The following is an 18903-nucleotide window of genomic DNA, read 5'->3' as shown; positions in this document are numbered from 1 at the left end:
CACTCAAGGCATATACATTAAGATCAGTCAGGCTAATCTGGGACAACACTCAAGGCATTTACATTAAGATCAGTCAGGCTAATCTGTGACGACACTCAAGGCATTTACATTAAGATCAGTCAGGCTTATCTGTGACGACACTCAAGGCATGTACATTAAGATCAGTCAGGCTAATCTGGGATGGCACTTGAGGCATATACATTAAGATCAGTCAGGCTAATCTGGGACGACACTCAAGGCATTTACATTAAGATCAGTCAGGCTTATCTGGGACAACACTCAAGGCATTTACATTGAGATCAGTCAGGCTAATCTGGGACGACACTCAAGGCATTTACATTAAGATCAGTCAGGCTCATCTGGGACGACACTTAAGGCATTTACATTAAGATCAGTCAGGCTAATCTGGGACGACACTCAAGGCATTTACATTAAGATCAGTCAGGCTTATCTGGGACGACACTCAAGGCATATACATTAAGATCAGTCAGGCTAATCTGGGACAACACTCAAGGCATTTACATTAAGATCAGTCAGGCTAATCTGTGACGACACTCAAGGCATTTACATTAAGATCAGTCAGGCTTATCTGGGACGACACTCAAGGCATTTACATTAAGATCAGTCAGGCTAATCTGGGATGGCACTTGAGGCATATACATTAAGATCAGTCAGGCTAATCTGGGACGACACTCAAGGCATATACATTAAGATCAGTCAGGCTAATCTGGGACGACACTCAAGGCATTTACATTAAGATCAGTCAGGCTAATCTGGGACGACACTCAAGGCATATACATTAAGATCAGTCAGGCTAATCTGGGACAACACTCAAGGCATTTACATTAAGATCAGTCAGGCTAATCTGTGACGACACTCAAGGCATTTACATTAAGATCAGTCAGGCTTATCTGTGACGACACTCAAGGCATGTACATTAAGATCAGTCAGGCTAATCTGGGATGGCACTTGAGGCATATACATTAAGATCAGTCAGGCTAATCTGGGACGACACTCAAGGCATTTACATTAAGATCAGTCAGGCTTATCTGGGACAACACTCAAGGCATTTACATTGAGATCAGTCAGGCTAATCTGGGACGACACTCAAGGCATTTACATTAAGATCAGTCAGGCTAATCTGGGACGACACTTAAGGCATTTACATTAAGATCAGTCAGGCTAATCTGGGACGACACTCAAGGCATTTACATTAAGATCAGTCAGGCTAATCTGGGACGACACTCAAGGCATTTACATTAAGATCAGTCAGGCTAATCTGGGATGGCACTTGAGGCATATACATTAAGATCAGTCAGGCTAATCTGGGACGACACTCAAGGCATATACATTAAGATCAGTCAGGCTAATCTGGGACGACACTCAAGGCATTTACATTAAGATCAGTCAGGCTAATCTGGGACGACACTCAAGGCATATACATTAAGATCAGTCAGGCTAATCTGGGACAACACTCAAGGCATTTACATTAAGATCAGTCAGGCTAATCTGTGACGACACTCAAGGCATTTACATTAAGATCAGTCAGGCTTATCTGTGACGACACTCAAGGCATGTACATTAAGATCAGTCAGGCTAATCTGGGATGGCACTTGAGGCATATACATTAAGATCAGTCAGGCTAATCTGGGACGACACTCAAGGCATTTACATTAAGATCAGTCAGGCTTATCTGGGACAACACTCAAGGCATTTACATTGAGATCAGTCAGGCTAATCTGGGACGACACTCAAGGCATTTACATTAAGATCAGTCAGGCTAATCTGGGACGACACTTAAGGCATTTACATTAAGATCAGTCAGGCTAATCTGGGACGACACTCAAGGCATTTACATTAAGATCAGTCAGGCTAATCTGGGACGACACTCAAGGCATTTACATTGAGATCAGTCAGGCTAATCTGGGACGACACTCAAGGCATTTACATTAAGATCAGACAGGCTAATCTGGGATGGCACTTGAGGCATATACATTAAGATCAGTCAGGCTAATATGATATGACACCCAAGGCATATACATTAAGATCAGTCAGGCTAATCTGGGACGACACTCAAGGCATATACATTAAGATCAGTCAGGCTAATCTGTGATGACACTCAAGGCATTTACATTAAGATCAGTCAGGCTAATATTGGATGACACTCAAGGCATTTACATTAAGATCAGTCAGGCTAATCTGGGACGACACTCAAGGCAAATACATTAAGATCAGTCAGGCTAATCTGGGACGACACTCAATGCATTTACATTAAGATCAGTCGGGCTAATCTGTGATGACACTCAAGGCATATACATTAAGATCAGTCAGGTTAATCTGGGACGACACTCAAGGCATTTACATTAAGATCAGTCAGGCTAATCTGGGACGACACTCAAGGCATATACATTAAGATCAGTCAGGCTTATCTGGGACGACACTCAAGGCATATACATTAAGATCAGTCAGGTTAATCTGGGACGACACTCAAGGCATATACATTAAGATCAGTCAGGCTTATCTGGGACGACACTCAAGACATATACATTAAGATCAGTCAGGCTAATCTGGGACGACACTCAAGGCATATACATTAAGATCAGTCAGGCTAATCTGGGATGACACTTAAGGCATATACATTAAGATCAGTCAGGCTAATCTGGGACGACATTCAAGGCATTTACATTAAGATCAGTCAGGTTAATCTGGGACGACACTCAAGGTATATACATTAAGATCAGTCAGGCTAATCTGGGACGACACTCAAGGCATTTACATTAAGATCAGCCAGGCTTATCTGGGACAACACTAAAGACATTTACATTAAGATCAGTCAGGCTAATCTGGGATGACAATCAAGGCATTTACATTGAGATCAGTCAGGCTTATCTGGGACGACACTCAAGGCATATACTGTGAAACCATTATTAATCGTCAGGCATTAATTTTCATAAATTTCGTCAGTCGACCGATCGGCGATTTTAAGATCCTAACGAACAATCATGCTCTATGTTTGAACAAAAACAAACACTAAGTTGAACAATATTTTAAAACTTTACCGTAGACATGAGGCATCAAATTCCAACATAATCCATGCACACATTCACTGCTGGTTCGTAATCAAGATTAATCCGGTTTTGACACAAAGGGATGTAGATTACACAAGGTACTTAACTGACACGTTACACTACTTTAAAACGCGTGTGCAGTACAGCTGTATCGAATGCGTTGACTTGGTTTATGTAGAATGGTAATGCATTAGCGCTAATTGTTTATAACTTTATTACCCATTAGGTGCATTGTGTTTTTCAGGGGTGTTGCATGTTAGCCATCACGCAGCGAATGCCGATAAAAGACAATAAACCAAATGAAAAGATGACGATGTGTGATCAACATGCGTATTTATCACAAATTAATAAAGAATATTTTAATTGCTGTTTGTTGTTTGATTGTTTGCGTTTAACCACACTTATTACTATTTTATATGTATCAATTTATTTATTTTTAAATTATCGACATAATTGATTTATATACCGGTAGTTTACTTTTTATGAACAAACACACACATAGAGTTTATAATTTTAATGTTGATATCAGAATAAAAAAGCTTTTTATTTGAGAAAAAAAAAAACACTTAACAAACTGGAACCTCTTTCGTATAACACAAAGTTTTAAAACGGTATTTACAGCATTTTAATAAAAATCATACCAACTAGAACACATACCCATACGATTGTTATCAGTATGGCAATTATAATAATAGAATAAGACTAATTGCTTAGTGGCTTCGCTGTTACAAACACTCGTTAACGGTTATTCGATCCCACTTGTCCGCTAATCATAACAATGAACGTGTGAATGGCATACATTAAGAGGGTCCATTACTGTCCCTTGATAACAAAAGACTAGTTAATTGGCACGGACAAACAGGCCCCACCTCCTGCAGTGATTCTCAGGTGTGTTCCCGCATTCGTACCACGAATTTTCGCAACTGCGATTGATCGCGAATACGTATTACACACGCATTTTTTTAAAATTCAAAATCAGAAATCGGCGAATTTAAGTGCTGACGAAATCGTCATTTTTATAAAAATGACGAAATTTTGTGCTGTCGAAAATTAATGGTTTCACAGTACATTAAGATCAGTAAGGCTTATTTGGGACGACACTCATGGCATATACATTAAGATCAGTCAGGCTAATATGATACGACACTCAAGGCATTTACATTAAGATCAGTCAGGCTAATCTGGGATCACAATCAAGGCATTTACATTAGGATCAGTCAGGCTAATCTGGGACGACACTCAAGGCATTTACATTAAGATCAGTCAGGCTAATCTGGGATGACAATCAAGACATATACATTAAGATCAGTCAGGCTAATATGGGATGACACTCGAGGCATTTACATTAAGATCAGTAAGGCTAATCTGGGACGACACTCAAGGTATATACATTAAGATCAGTCAGGCTAATCTGGGACGACACTCAAGGCATTTACATTAAGATCAGTCAGGCTAATCTGGGACAACACTCAAGGCATCTAATTAAGATCAGTCAGGCTAATCTGGGACGACACTAAAGGCATTTACATTAAGATCAGTCAGGCTAATCTGGGACGACACTCAAGGCATGTACATTAAGATCAGTCAGGCTAATCTGGGACAACACTCAAGGCATTTACATTAAGATCAGTCAGGCTAATCTGTGATGACACTCAAGGCATATACATTAAGATCAGTCAGGCTAATCTGGGACAACACTCAAGGCATGTACATTAAGATCAGTCAGGCTAATCTGGGACAACACTCAAGGCATTTACATTAAGATCAGTCAGGCTAATCTGTGATGACACTCAAGGCATGTACATTAAGATCAGTCAGGCTAATCTGGGACGACACTCAAGGCATTTACATTAAGATCAGTCAGGCTAATCTGTGATGACACTCAAGGCAAGTACATTAAGATCAGTCAGGCTTATCTGGGACAACACTCAAGGCATTTACATTAAGATCAGTCAGGCTAATCTGGGACAACACTTAAGGCATTTACATTAATATCAGTCAGGCTAATCTGTGATGACACTCAAGGCATGTACATTAAGATCAGTCAGGCTAATCTGGGACGACACTCAAGGCATATACATTAAGATCAGTCAGGCTCATCTGGGACAGCACTCAAGGCATTTACATTAAGATCAGTCAGGCTAATCTGGGACGACACTAAAGGCATTTACATTAAGATCAGTCAGGCTAATCTGGGACGACACTCAATGCATATACATTAAGATCAGTCAGGCTAATCTGGGACAACACTCAAGGCATTTACATTAAGATCAGTCAGGCTAATCTGGGACGACACTAAAGTCATTTACATTAAGATCAGTCAGGCTAATCTGGGACGACACTCAATGCATTAACATTAAGATCAGTCAGGCTTATCTGGGACAACACTCAAGGCATTTACATTGAGATCAGTCAGGCTAATCTGGGACAACACTCAAGGCATTTACATTAAGATCAGCCAGGCTAATCTGGGACGACACTCAAGGCATATACATTAAGATCAGTCAGGCTAATCTTGGAAAAACACACAAGGAATTTACATTAAGATCAGTCAGGCTAATCTGGGACGACACTCAAGGCATATACATTAAGATCAGTCAGGCTCAACTGGGACAGCACTCAAGGCATTTACATTAAGATCAGTCAGGCTAATCTGGGACGACACTAAAGTCATTTACATTAAGATCAGTCAGGCTAATCTGGGACGACACTCAATGCATTTACATTAAGATCAGTCAGGCTTATCTGGGACAACACTCAAGGCATTTACATTGAGATCAGTCAGGCTAATCTGGGACAACACTCAAGGCATTTACATTGAGATCAGTCAGGCTAATCTGGGACGACACTCAAGGCATGTACATTAAGATCAGTCAGGCTAATCTGGGACGACACTCAAGGCATTTACATTAAGATCAGTCAGGCTAATCTGGGACAACACTCAAGGCATCTAATTAAGATCAGTCAGGCTAATCTGGTACGACACTAAAGGCATTTACATTAAGATCAGTCAGGCTAATCTGGGACGACACTCAAGGCATGTACATTAAGATCAGTCAGGCTAATCTGGGACAACACTCAAGGCATTTACATTAAGATCAGTCAGGCTAATCTGTGATGACACTCAAGGCATATACATTAAGATCAGTCAGGCTAATCTGGGACAACACTCAAGGCATGTACATTAAGATCAGTCAGGCTAATCTGGGACAACACTCAAGGCATTTACATTAAGATCAGTCAGGCTAATCTGTGATGACACTCAAGGCATGTACATTAAGATCAGTCAGGCTAATCTGGGACGACACTCAAGGCATTTACATTAAGATCAGTCAGGCTAATCTGTGATGACACTCAAGGCAAGTACATTAAGATCAGTCAGGCTTATCTGGGACAACACTCAAGGCATTTACATTAAGATCAGTCAGGCTAATCTGGGACAACACTTAAGGCATTTACATTAATATCAGTCAGGCTAATCTGTGATGACACTCAAGGCATGTACATTAAGATCAGTCAGGCTAATCTGGGACAACACTCAAGGCATTTACATTAAGATCAGTCAGGCTAATCTGGGACGACACTCAAGGCATATACATTAAGATCAGTCAGGCTCATCTGGGACAGCACTCAAGGCATTTACATTAAGATCAGTCAGGCTAATCTGGGACGACACTAAAGGCATTTACATTAAGATCAGTCAGGCTAATCTGGGACGACACTCAAGGCATATACATTAAGATCAGTCAGGCTAATCTGGGACAACACTCAAGGCATTTACATTAAGATCAGTCAGGCTAATCTGGGACGACACTAAAGTCATTTACATTAAGATCAGTCAGGCTAATCTGGGACGACACTCAATGCATTTACATTAAGATCAGTCAGGCTTATCTGGGACAACACTCAAGGCATTTACATTAAGATCAGTCAGGCTAATCTGGGACGACACTAAAGTCATTTACATTGAGATCAGTCAGGCTAATCTGGGACAACACTCAAGGCATTTACATTAAGATCAGCCAGGCTAATCTGGGACGACACTCAAGGCATATACATTAAGATCAGTCAGGCTAATCTTGGAAAAACACACAAGGAATTTACATTAAGATCAGTCAGGCTAATCTGGGACGACACTCAAGGCATATACATTAAGATCAGTCAGGCTCATCTGGGACAGCACTCAAGGCATTTACATTAAGATCAGTCAGGCTAATCTGGGACGACACTAAAGTCATTTACATTAAGATCAGTCAGGCTAATCTGGGACGACACTCAATGCATTTACATTAAGATCAGTCAGGCTTATCTGGGACAACACTCAAGGCATTTACATTGAGATCAGTCAGGCTAATCTGGGACAACACTCAAGGCATTTACATTGAGATCAGTCAGGCTAATCTGGGACGACACTCAAGGCATGTACATTAAGATCAGTCAGGCTAATCTGGGACGACACTCAAGGCATTTACATTAAGATCAGTCAGGCTAATCTGGGACGACACTCAAGGCATATACATTAAGATCAGTCAGGCTAATCTGGGACAACACTCAAGGCATTTACATTAAGATCAGTCAGGCTAATCTGTGATGACACTCAAGGCATGTACACTAAGATCAGTCAGTCTTATCTGGGACAACACTCAAGGCATTTACATTAAGATCAGTCAGGCTAATCTGGGACGACACTCTAGGCATATACATTAAGATCAGTCAGACTCATCTGGGACAACACTAAAGGCATTTACATTAAGATCAGTCAGGCTAATCTGGGACGACACTTGAGGCATTTACATTAAGATCAGTCAGGCTTATCTGGGACGACACACAAGGCATGTACATTAAGATCAGTCAGGCTAATCTGGGACGACACTCAAGGCATTTACATTAAGATCAGTCAGGCTTATCTGGGACGACACTCAAGGCATATACATTAAGATCAGTCAGGCTAATCTGGGACAACGCTCAAGGCATTTACATTAAGATCAGTCAGGCTAATCTTGTATGACACTCAAGGCATATACATTAAGATCAGTCAGGCTAATATGGGATGACACTCTAGGCATTTACGTTAAGATCAGTCAGGCTAATCTGTGATGACACTCAAGGCATTTACACTAAGATCAGTCAGGCTAATATGGGATGACGCTCTAGGCATTGACATTAAGATCAGTCAGGCTAATCTGTGATGACACTCAAGGCATATACATTAGGATCAGTTAGGCTTATCTGGGATGACACTCAAGGCATATACATTAAGATCAGTCAGGCTAATCTGTGATGACACTCAAGGTATTTACATTAAGATCAGTCAGGCTAATCTGGGACGACACTCAAGGCATGTACATTAAGATCAGTCAGGCTAATCTGGGACGACACTCAAGGCATATACATTAAGATCAGTCAGGCTAATCTGGGACGACACTCAAGGCATGTACATTAAGATCAGTGAGGCTAATTTGGGACGACACTCAAGGCAAATACATTAAGATCAGTCAGGCTAATCTGGGACGACACTCAAGGCAAATACATTAAGATCAGTCAGGCTAATCTGGGACGACACTCAAGGCATATACATTAAGATCAGTCAGGCTAATCTGGGACAACACTCAAGGCATATACATTAAGATCAGTCAGGCTTATCTGGGACGACACTCAAGGCATATACATTAAGATCAGTCAGGTTAATCTGGGACGACACTCAAGGCATTTACATTAAGAACAGTCAGGCTTATCTGGGACAACACTCAAGGCATATACATTAAGATCAGTCAGGCTAATCTGGGATGACAATCAAGGCATTTACATTAGGATCAGTCAGGCTAATCTGGGACGACACTAAAGGCATTTACATTAAGATCAGTCAGGCTAATCTGGGACGACACTCAAGGCATATACATTAAGATCAGTCAGGCTAATCTGGGACAACACTCAAGGCATTTACATTAAGATCAGTCAGGCTAATCTGGGACGACACTAAAGTCATTTACATTAAGATCAGTCAGGCTAATCTGGGACGACACTCAATGCATTTACATTAAGATCAGTCAGGCTTATCTGGGACAACACTCAAGGCATTTACATTGAGATCAGTCAGGCTAATCTGGGACAATACTCAAGGCATTTACATTGAGATCAGTCAGGCTAATCTGGGACGACACTCAATGCATGTACATTAAGATCAGTCAGGCTAATCTGGGACGACACTCAAGGCATTTACATTAAGATCAGTCAGGCTTATCTGGGACGACACTCAAGGCATATACATTAAGATCAGTCAGGCTAATCTGGGACAACACTCAAGGCATTTACATTAAGATCAGTCAGGCTAATCTGTGATGACACTCAAGGCATGTACACTAAGATCAGTCAGGCTTATCTGGGACAACACTCAAGGCATTTACATTAAGATCAGTCAGGCTAATCTGGGACGACACTCAAGGCATATACATTAAGATCAGTCAGACTCATCTGGGACAACACTAAAGGCATTTACATTAAGATCAGTCAGGCTAATCTGGGACGACACTTAAGGCATTTACATTAAGATCAGTCAGGCTTATCTGGGACGACACTCAAGGCATGTACATTAAGATCAGTCAGGCTAATCTGGGACGACACTCAAGGCATCTACATTAAGATCAGTCAGGCTTATCTGGGACGACACTCAAGGCATATACATTAAGATCAGTCAGGCTAATCTGGGACAACGCTCAAGGCATTTACATTAAGATCAGTCAGGCTAATATTGTATGACACTCAAGGCATTTACATTAAGATCAGTCAGGCTAATATGGGATGACACTCTAGGCATTTACGTTAAGATCAGTCGGGCTAATCTGTGATGACACTCAAGGCATTTACATTAAGATCAGTCAGGCTAATATGGGATGACGCTCTAGGCATTGACATTAAGATCAGTCAGGCTAATCTGTGATGACACTCAAGGCATATACATTAGGATCAGTTAGGCTAATCTGGGATGACACTCAAGGCATATACATTAAGATCAGTCAGGCTTATCTGTGATGACACTCAAGGTATTTACATTAAGATCAGTCAGGCTAATCTGGGACGACACTCAAGGCATGTACATTAAGATCAGTCAGGCTAATCTGGGACGACACTCAAGGCATATACATTAAGATCAGTCAGGCTAATCTGGGACGACACTCAAGGCATGTACATTAAGATCAGTCAGGCTAATCTGGGACGACACTCAAGGCAAATACATTAAGATCAGTCAGGCTTATCTGGGACGACACTCAAGGCAAATACATTAAGATCAGTCAGGCTAATCTGGGATGACACTCAAGGCATATACATTAAGATCAGTCAGGCTAATCTGGGACAACACTCAAGGCATATACATTAAGATCAGTCAGGCTTATCTGGGACGACACTCAAGGCATATACATTAAGATCAGTCAGGTTAATCTGGGACGACACTCAAGGCATTTACATTAAGATCAGTCAGGCTAATCTGGGACGACACTCAAGGCATTTACATTAAGATCAGTCAGGCTAATCTGGGACGACACTCAAGGCATATACATTAAGATCAGTCAGGCTTATCTGGGACAACACTCAAGGCATTTACATTGAGATCAGTCAGGCTAATCTGGGACGACACTCAAGGCATATACATTAAGATCAGTCAGACTAATCTGGGATGGCACTTGAGGCATTTAGATTAAGATCAGTCAGGCTAATCTGGGACGACACTCAATGCATTTACATTAAGATCAGTCAGGCTAATATGATATGACACCCAAGGCATGTACATTAAAATCCTGCTCAGGCTAATCTGGGACGACACTCAAGGCATATACATTAAGATCAGTCAGGCTTATCTGGGACAACACTCAAGGCATTTACATTAAGATCAGTCAGGCTAATCTGGGATGACACTCAAGGTATATACATTAAAATCAGTCAGGCTTATCTGGGACAACACTCAAGGCATTTACATTAGATCAGTCAGGCTAATCTGGGACGACACTCAAGGCATTTACATTAAGATCAGTCAGGCTAATCTGGGACGACACTCAAGGCATATACATTAAGATCAGTCAGGCTTATCTGGGACAACACTCAAGGCATTTACATTGAGATCAGTCAGGCTAATCTGGGACGACACTCAAGGCATATACATTAAGATCAGTCAGGCTTATCTGGGACGACACTCAATGCATTTACATTAAGATCAGTCAGGCTAATCTGGAACAACAGTCAAGGTATATACATTAAGATCAGTCAGGCTTATCTGGGACAACACTCAAGGCATTTACATTAAGATCAGTCAGGCTAATATGGGATGACACTCAAGGCATATACATTAAGATCAGTCAGGCTAATCTGGGATGACACTCAAGGCATTTACATTAAGAACAGTCAGGCTAATCAGGGATGACACTCAAGGTATATACATTAAGATCAGTCAGGCTTATCTGGGACAACACTCAAGGCATTTATATTAAGATCAGTCAGGCTAATATGGGATGACACTCAAGGCATATACATTAAGATCAGTCAGGCTAATCTTGGACAACACTCAAGGCATATACATTAAGATCAGTCAGGCTAATATGGGATGACACTCAAGGCATATACATTAAGATCAGTCAGGCTAATCTGGGATGACACTCAAGGCATATACATTAAGATCAGTCAGGCTAATCTGGGATGACACTCAAGGTATATACATTAAGATCAGTCAGGCTTATCTGGGACAACACTCAAGGCATTTATATTAAGATCAGTCAGGCTAATATGGGATGACACTCAAGGCATATACATTAAGATCAGTCAGGCTAATCTGGGACAACACTCAAGGTATATACGTTAAGATCAGTCAAGTTAATCTGGGACGACACTCAAAGCATTTACATTAAGATCAGTTTTCCCAGACTGGGGCTCAAATAACCATGCTCATGTTTTGAACTTCTTCAAATGCCTCAATACGTAATTTAGGTGATCATGTTGTTAAACCTAACCTAATAACGTAGTTATCAGTATTCATTGTATTGATTTTACTATATTAAAACTGTATACAACATTATTTGAAATGTTACACATTTTCATGTTTTTAGCTCACCTGAGCACATCATGCTCATGGTGAGCTTTTGTGATCGCTTTTTGTCTGTCGTCCGTTGAGTGTTGTGCGGCGTCAACATTTGCCTTGTTAACTCTCTAGAGGCCACATTTATTGTCCAATCTTCATGAAACTTGCTTAGAAGATTTGTCCCACTGATATCTTGGATGAGTTCAAAAATAGTAACCTTTGCTTGAAAAACATGGCTGCCAAGGGGCTTGGCATTTTTCCTTATATGGCTTTATATGGCTATAGTAAAATCTTGTTAACACTCTAGAGGCCACATTTATTGTCCAATCTTCATGAAACTTGGTCAGAAGATTCATCCCAATAATATCTTGGATGAGTTTGAAAATGATGCTGGTTGGTTTAAAAACATGGCCGCCAGGGGCGGGGCACTTTTCCTTATATGGCTATATATATTGTAAAACCTTGTTAACACTCTAGAGGCCACATTTATAGTCCAATCTTGATGAAATATGGTCAGAAGATTTGTCTTAATGATATCTTGGATGAGTTCAAAAATGGTAACCTTTGCTTGAAAAACATGGCTTCCAAGGGGCGGGGCATTTTTCCTTATATGGCTATATATGGCTATAGAAAAATCTTGTTAACTCTCTAGAGGCCACATTTATTGTCCAATCTTCATGAAACTTGGTCAGAAGATTCATCCCAATAATATCTTGGATGAGTTTGAAAATGATGCTGGTTGGTTAAAAAACATGGCCGCCAGGGGCGGGGCACTTTTCCTTATATGGCTATATATAGTAAAACCTTGTTAACACTCTAGAGGCCACATTTATTGTCCAATCTTGATGAAATATGGTCAGAAGATTTGTCTGAATGATATCTTGGATGAGTTCGAAAATAGTTACGTTTGCTTGAAAAACATGGCCGCCAAGGGGTGGGGCATTTTTCATTATATGGTTATATAAGGCTATAGTAAAATCTTGTTAACACTCTAGAGGCCACATTTATAGTCCGATCTTCATGAAACTCGGTCAGAAGATTCATCCCAATAACATCTTGGACGAGTTCAAAAATGATGCCGGTTGGTTGAAAAACATGGCCACCACGGGGGCGGGGCTATTTTCCTCATATGGCTATAGTAAAATCTTGTTAACACTCTAGAGGCCACATTTACTGTCTGATCTTCATGAAACTTGGATGAGTTAAAAAATGATGCCTGTTGGTTGAAAAACATGGCTGCCAGGGGGCAGGGCATTTTTCCTTATATGGCTATAGTAAAACCTTGTTAAAACTCTAGAGGCCACATTTATTTTCCGATCTTCGTAAAACTTGGTCAGAAGATTTGTCCCAATAATATCTTGTTATCTCAGGTGAGCGACTTTGGGCCTTTCAGGCCCTCTTGTTCCTGTTTGTATGTGCATCTCCTGTTTTCCATATACAAAAAATCAGACTAGATACTCACAAAATACTTGATAAACAGATAAAGCAACAATGTAGAAGAAGGAAACACTGCAGATTGAATATATTAACAAACAAACTACAGTCCACTTTCGTTATCTCGAAGTCGGCGGGAGCAAAAAAAAATATCGAGATAACGAGAGTTTGAGATATCCGATTTGGTGTTTTCAAAGAAAAAATGAGACGAAAATTTAATTTGTTTTTAACATCTATATACCTGCTAAGTGGCATAACTAAAGCCTGCACCTTTTGGCATAATACTCTCTACTACCCTATCTATTACCTGATATATACGCGTTTTTACGAGGCACGATTAAATTTGCTATTTAAATGCTTAAAATGACGTTTTAAGTGTTACAGAATTGCATGAACACATGCGGTTATCATTTTTAGCGAGGCTGTTTTCGGAGAAAACCCGAGCTTTTGTCATAGCCAGCTCGTCGTCAGCCGTAGGCGTCGTGCTAAAACCTTAACATTGGCCATAACTTTTTAAATATTGAAGATAGCACCTTGATATTTGGCATGCATGTGTATCTCATGGAGCTGCACATTTTGAGTGGTAAAATTTCAAGGTGAACATCATCCTTCAAGGTCTAGGGTGCAAAAAACAAAGTCAAGGGAAGTAATAAGCTTTAAATGGACATAGTTATCTGACCTGCCCACGTACATATTTTTGTTAAATAAATCAAAGCGGCGCAGTAGGTTGCATTGTGTTTCTGACAAACACATTGTGGTAAAAGGTCAAGGTAAAGGTCATCCTTTACGGTCTACGGTAAAAAATACAGGTTTAAGGGAAGTAGTAAGCTTTAAAAAGGGAGAAAATTATTCAATATTGAACATAGCCACTTTATATATTTGGCATGCATGTGTATCTCATGGAGCTGCACATTTTGAGTGGTCTACAGTCATGATATAATTATAATTTCTTGGATGTTCATTACATACCTGTGGACTTATGTCCATAGATATGTGATCAACTCTGGCTATGATCTCTTTTTAACCACAGGCCTTGGTTGTCAGTGATGTCTGACATGGTCATAATTGACTGTGAGACCCCCCCCCCCCCCCCCCCCTCCGTTGGATTGGACAAAATTCAAGGGAAGTAATAACCTTTAAAGGGAGAGTTTTTCTATACCTGCCAAATGATAAATAGAAATTTCATTTCAATGCGGCGCAGTAGGGGGCATTGTGTTTCTGACAAACACATCTAGCGACCCAACAAAACACATCTCTTGTTGGGTCACTAGGTCAAAGGTCAAGGTCACTGTGAACTTAAAAAATAAAAAAATTCTGACAAGCTTTTGCAGCCAAGCGTGGCACCCGTTATGCGGTGCTCTTGTTCTAAACTGTCTAGTAAACATCCGGTAATGTTGCTATTTAAAGTTATGATGCAATTGACGTCCAATCAAGATGAGGGTTTTCCATCTGAACATGCGTTAATCACGCTCCGGAATACTGAAACGTACATGTACATTTGTAGTTCTGCAATTTTGCGACGGTTTATATACGCAAAAATATAACTCAAAGTCTTTCGGCAGGCTGTGTATTAATTGCAGTTAAAGTGACAGTTAAAGTGACAGGCCATACTCAAGTGTTAATGGCTAATGACATTACACACATGTGATCATTGATGCAATTAACGGATCAATTATCTACCGCACAGAATTGGGAGCAGCCGGGCGAAGTGGGTCGGTGAAGTTTCAAAGAAATTTTTTCTCATCTTTGCCGACCCTGGGACAGTTATTCGCACTTCGAGATAAACCACAGTAAATGCATATAAAATCAGGACTCGAGACAAATTTTTATATCGAGATTTTGAATAATTCAACATTACGAAAATCGAGATATGCAATGTTTATTAATATAGATAAAAAAGGAAAAAAGTTGGGACATTGACCTTACTTCGACATATCGAGAAAATCGAGATATCCGATGTCAAGATAATGAGAGTGGACTGTATGTGTAATGCATTTGTATTTTGTACACAAGCAGATTGGATGTATATAACCAGTACTCTTATTTAAGATTGAAGCTGTTGACACAAAACAAGAATCTATTATAACTGACAAATAATTGTTTAAACAACTATGGTTTGTTGTTTTATTCCAGATTTACATGTTATAATCTTTTATGTGAACTATTTTCATTCATGTAATTTTGTATGCAGCTGCTAAATACACAACTCAAATGTGTGTTTGTCATAACAGAGTCTTACAAACAGTATGTTAGTAAACCTTTTCCCCTCAGAAGCAAAAAGAAAATTGCTACCAGCAACCAGCATAAAACCAGAGCAGCCTACTAGATACTTGCAGTCTGTTCAGATTTTATGCTGTTTTGTGCTCATCATTATCTTAGTACTGGAAATGAAGCCTGTAAAATTGTATCTAGTAAGAGAGGTATTTCATTTGATCTGATTTTTGATGGGACTACAAATGCGTGAAAAGACGCATCTGAGTTGTAAAATAAAAAAAATCTTATGCCAGGTTACAAGAGAGGTTCATCAAGCCGTTGAGCGTAGGAGGCCCTTGTCCGAATCCGTCCTTTCCAGGGATGCAGGAGTTCTTTCGCGACTTCATCATAGTGGCGTGTAACCCACTACTGAACCAGCACTTGTGTGATACATTTACTGCTAAGGTTTCTGAGCTTAACGAGACCACATTTGCCATGCATGATGATGAAGATGCAGCCACTGGGAATGGCGATGAGGAGGTCTGCATTATACAGTTAATAAAATGAGGACTTCAACCATGCATTTGTATTATTCGGAATACATGGGGATAATATTTCAATTTTCTGTGTTTATTTTTTCCTCAAAACAGCTTGGTATTGCAATTAACTCTGATACAAATCATACCTTGGTAAGGGTGGCTGTTACACATGCGAAATTAAGGGTTATTACGTAGTTTTCATCTGGCAACCTACTCTCTCGCGAAATAAATCATGCATGCAACCTGTTAGTGTTCAACATATATGAGAGAATGTGATTATCCAGGAGCAGGACATGTTCAGTTCAGCGCTGTTGAGTGTTCGACTGGTCAGCAAGTTTCTGGGCTTTGTGACGTTCCTACCCTACCAGTCACCTGAGAGAATACCAGACAGTATGGAGGCCACATATATCGCTATTAGAAACAAGGTATACACGACACTAAAATGATGTATTTTACAACATGTTTGAAAGATTTCCAATACAAGTTTTGTATTGGATTTTTGCTCACCAGACCACAAAGTCAGAATGTTTATGTCCCCCACTATAGTAGTGGGGGACATATTGTTTTTGCCCTGTCTGTTGGTCTGTCTGTTGGTCTGTCTGTTGGTCTGTCTGTTTGCGCCAACTTTAACATTTTGCAATAACTTTTGCTATATTGAAGATAGCAACTTCATATTTGGCATGCATGTGTATCTCATGAAGCTGCACATTTTGAGTGGTGAAAGGTCAAGGTCAAGGTCATCCTTTAAGGTCAGAGGTCAAATATATATGGCCAAAATCGCTCATTTTATGAATACTTTTGCAATATTGAAGATAGCAACTTGATATTTGGCATGCATGTGTATCTCATGGAGCTGCACATTTTGAGTGGTGAAAGGTCAAGGTCATCCTTCAAGGTCAGAGGTCAAATATATGTGGCCCAAATCGCTTATTTTATAAATACTTTTGCAATATTGAAGATAGCAACTTGATATTTGGCATGCATGTGCATCTCATGGAGCTGCACATTTTGAGTGGTGAAAGGTCAAGGTCATCCTTCAAGGTCAGAGGTCAAATATATTTGGCCCAAATCGCTTATTTTATGAATACTTTTGCAATATTGAATATAGCAACTTGATATTTGGCATGCATGTGTATCTCATGGAGCTGCACATTTTGAGTGGTGAAAGGTCAAGGTCATCCTTCACAAGGTCAAGGTCATCCTTCAAAGTCAAACGTCATATAGGGGGACATTGTGTTTCACAAACGCATCTTGTTTATATATTAAAAAATCTTTTCAAGTTTTTAATTTGGTTTAAGTGGGGACAACCTTTATAATCACAAGGTAAACAAATTTTAAAAAGCTTTTTGCCATTCTGTAGTACCTATCTCTTGGTGAATTTTCCCCTACCCCCCTCAAAAGCCGTAATGAAGCCATTGTATTGTTTGTAGCATGTGCCAGCCCTTAACCTTCAACAGTGCCTGGTGAGTGCCTTTTCCAGTGGAACGTTGACCCTCACTGTGCCCTGGGTGGTGGAGTACCTGTCAATGATGGACCCCCTGGCCCCACGCCTTGATGTCTTCCACTCCGTGCTGCTGCTTCTGCTGGGCATTCATAGGCTAGTGGAGAAAGATGTTTAATTAATTATAATGTATGTTTTTTGAGGAGCAGTGCTCTGGCTAAGATTTGAGAAGGGCAGGGTGCTAATTTGTCAATGGGGCACTTGAGAGCCTACTGTTATATTATCCCTGTGACATATTTTCAATATAGCATGTGTTATATATGTATAAATTTCATATTAAATGCATTTTCATTTAAAACATTGTTTGTATAATAAACAAAACTGGAAAACATTCCTTTACAATAATGTGATCAGATAAAAAAAGGCATGGTGGGGATCCAAGAGGGCAGGGCGGGATGTAGGGGAGACAGGGTGCTGAGCCTCTCTGTTTAAACCTAGTTGGAGAATTGTTAGGAGATTAATGGATCTTGTTCATCCTCACAAGTTTTTATTAGCTCGACTGTTTTCGGAGAAAACCCGAGGTATTGTCATAGCCAGCTCGCCGTCCGCGTCATGCTAAAACTTAACATTTTGTTAAGGTTTTAACATTGGCTTTAAAATCAAAGTGCTTCAACCTACAACTTTGAAACTTCATGTGTAGCTCAACTTGATGAGTTCTTCATGCCACACCCATTTTTGGGTCACTAGGTCAAAGATCAAGGTCACTGTGATCTCTAAATTTATTTCATTTATTCAAAACTGCACCCGCAGCCGAGCGTGGCATCCGTATGCGGTGCTCTTGTATATAAAGTTGTAATACAGTTTATGCAAGAGTTCAAGAAGTAGACTGTTACAGCTTCAAGTGGACTGTTACAGGTACATGTGGACTGTTTCAGGTACATGTGGACCCAACTGCAGGATGAGATGTCATTTGGTAACCTTCTGGTCACAGCTCTCATCAGCTGGCTACTGGAGGTAGAAAACATACATGTTCTGATTAATTGCTACTTTGCGGAAAGTGGAGGTCATTTAAAGGTGTTGTTTCATCTTATGCCCTCAAGTCTGTGAAGTCATTTGCTGATTTAATTATAAACCCCACACAACATAATGGGTCATAATGGATTC

The 18903-nt window shown here is 40.2% G+C and overlaps 1 protein-coding gene across 2 annotated transcripts in view; it reads left to right on the top strand.

Moving 5' to 3' along the window:
• LOC127872887 (codanin-1-like) overlaps positions 1 to 18903 on the top strand; it is a 77565-nt gene that overhangs the window by 25296 nt on the left and 33366 nt on the right. For both annotated transcript variants that reach the window (XM_052416371.1, XM_052416372.1), the window contains exons 10-13: positions 16074 to 16299; positions 16583 to 16723; positions 17729 to 17895; positions 18675 to 18753. In XM_052416371.1, the coding sequence (XP_052272331.1) occupies positions 16074 to 16299; positions 16583 to 16723; positions 17729 to 17895; positions 18675 to 18753 (613 nt within the window). The remainder of the gene's footprint in view (positions 1 to 16073; positions 16300 to 16582; positions 16724 to 17728; positions 17896 to 18674; positions 18754 to 18903) is intronic.

The sequence above is a fragment of the Dreissena polymorpha genome, chromosome 3 (genome assembly GCF_020536995.1).
Source record: "Dreissena polymorpha isolate Duluth1 chromosome 3, UMN_Dpol_1.0, whole genome shotgun sequence".
NCBI classification, from domain to species: Eukaryota; Metazoa; Mollusca; class Bivalvia; order Myida; family Dreissenidae; genus Dreissena; species Dreissena polymorpha.
This window is presented reverse-complemented; position numbering and strand designations above follow the sequence as displayed.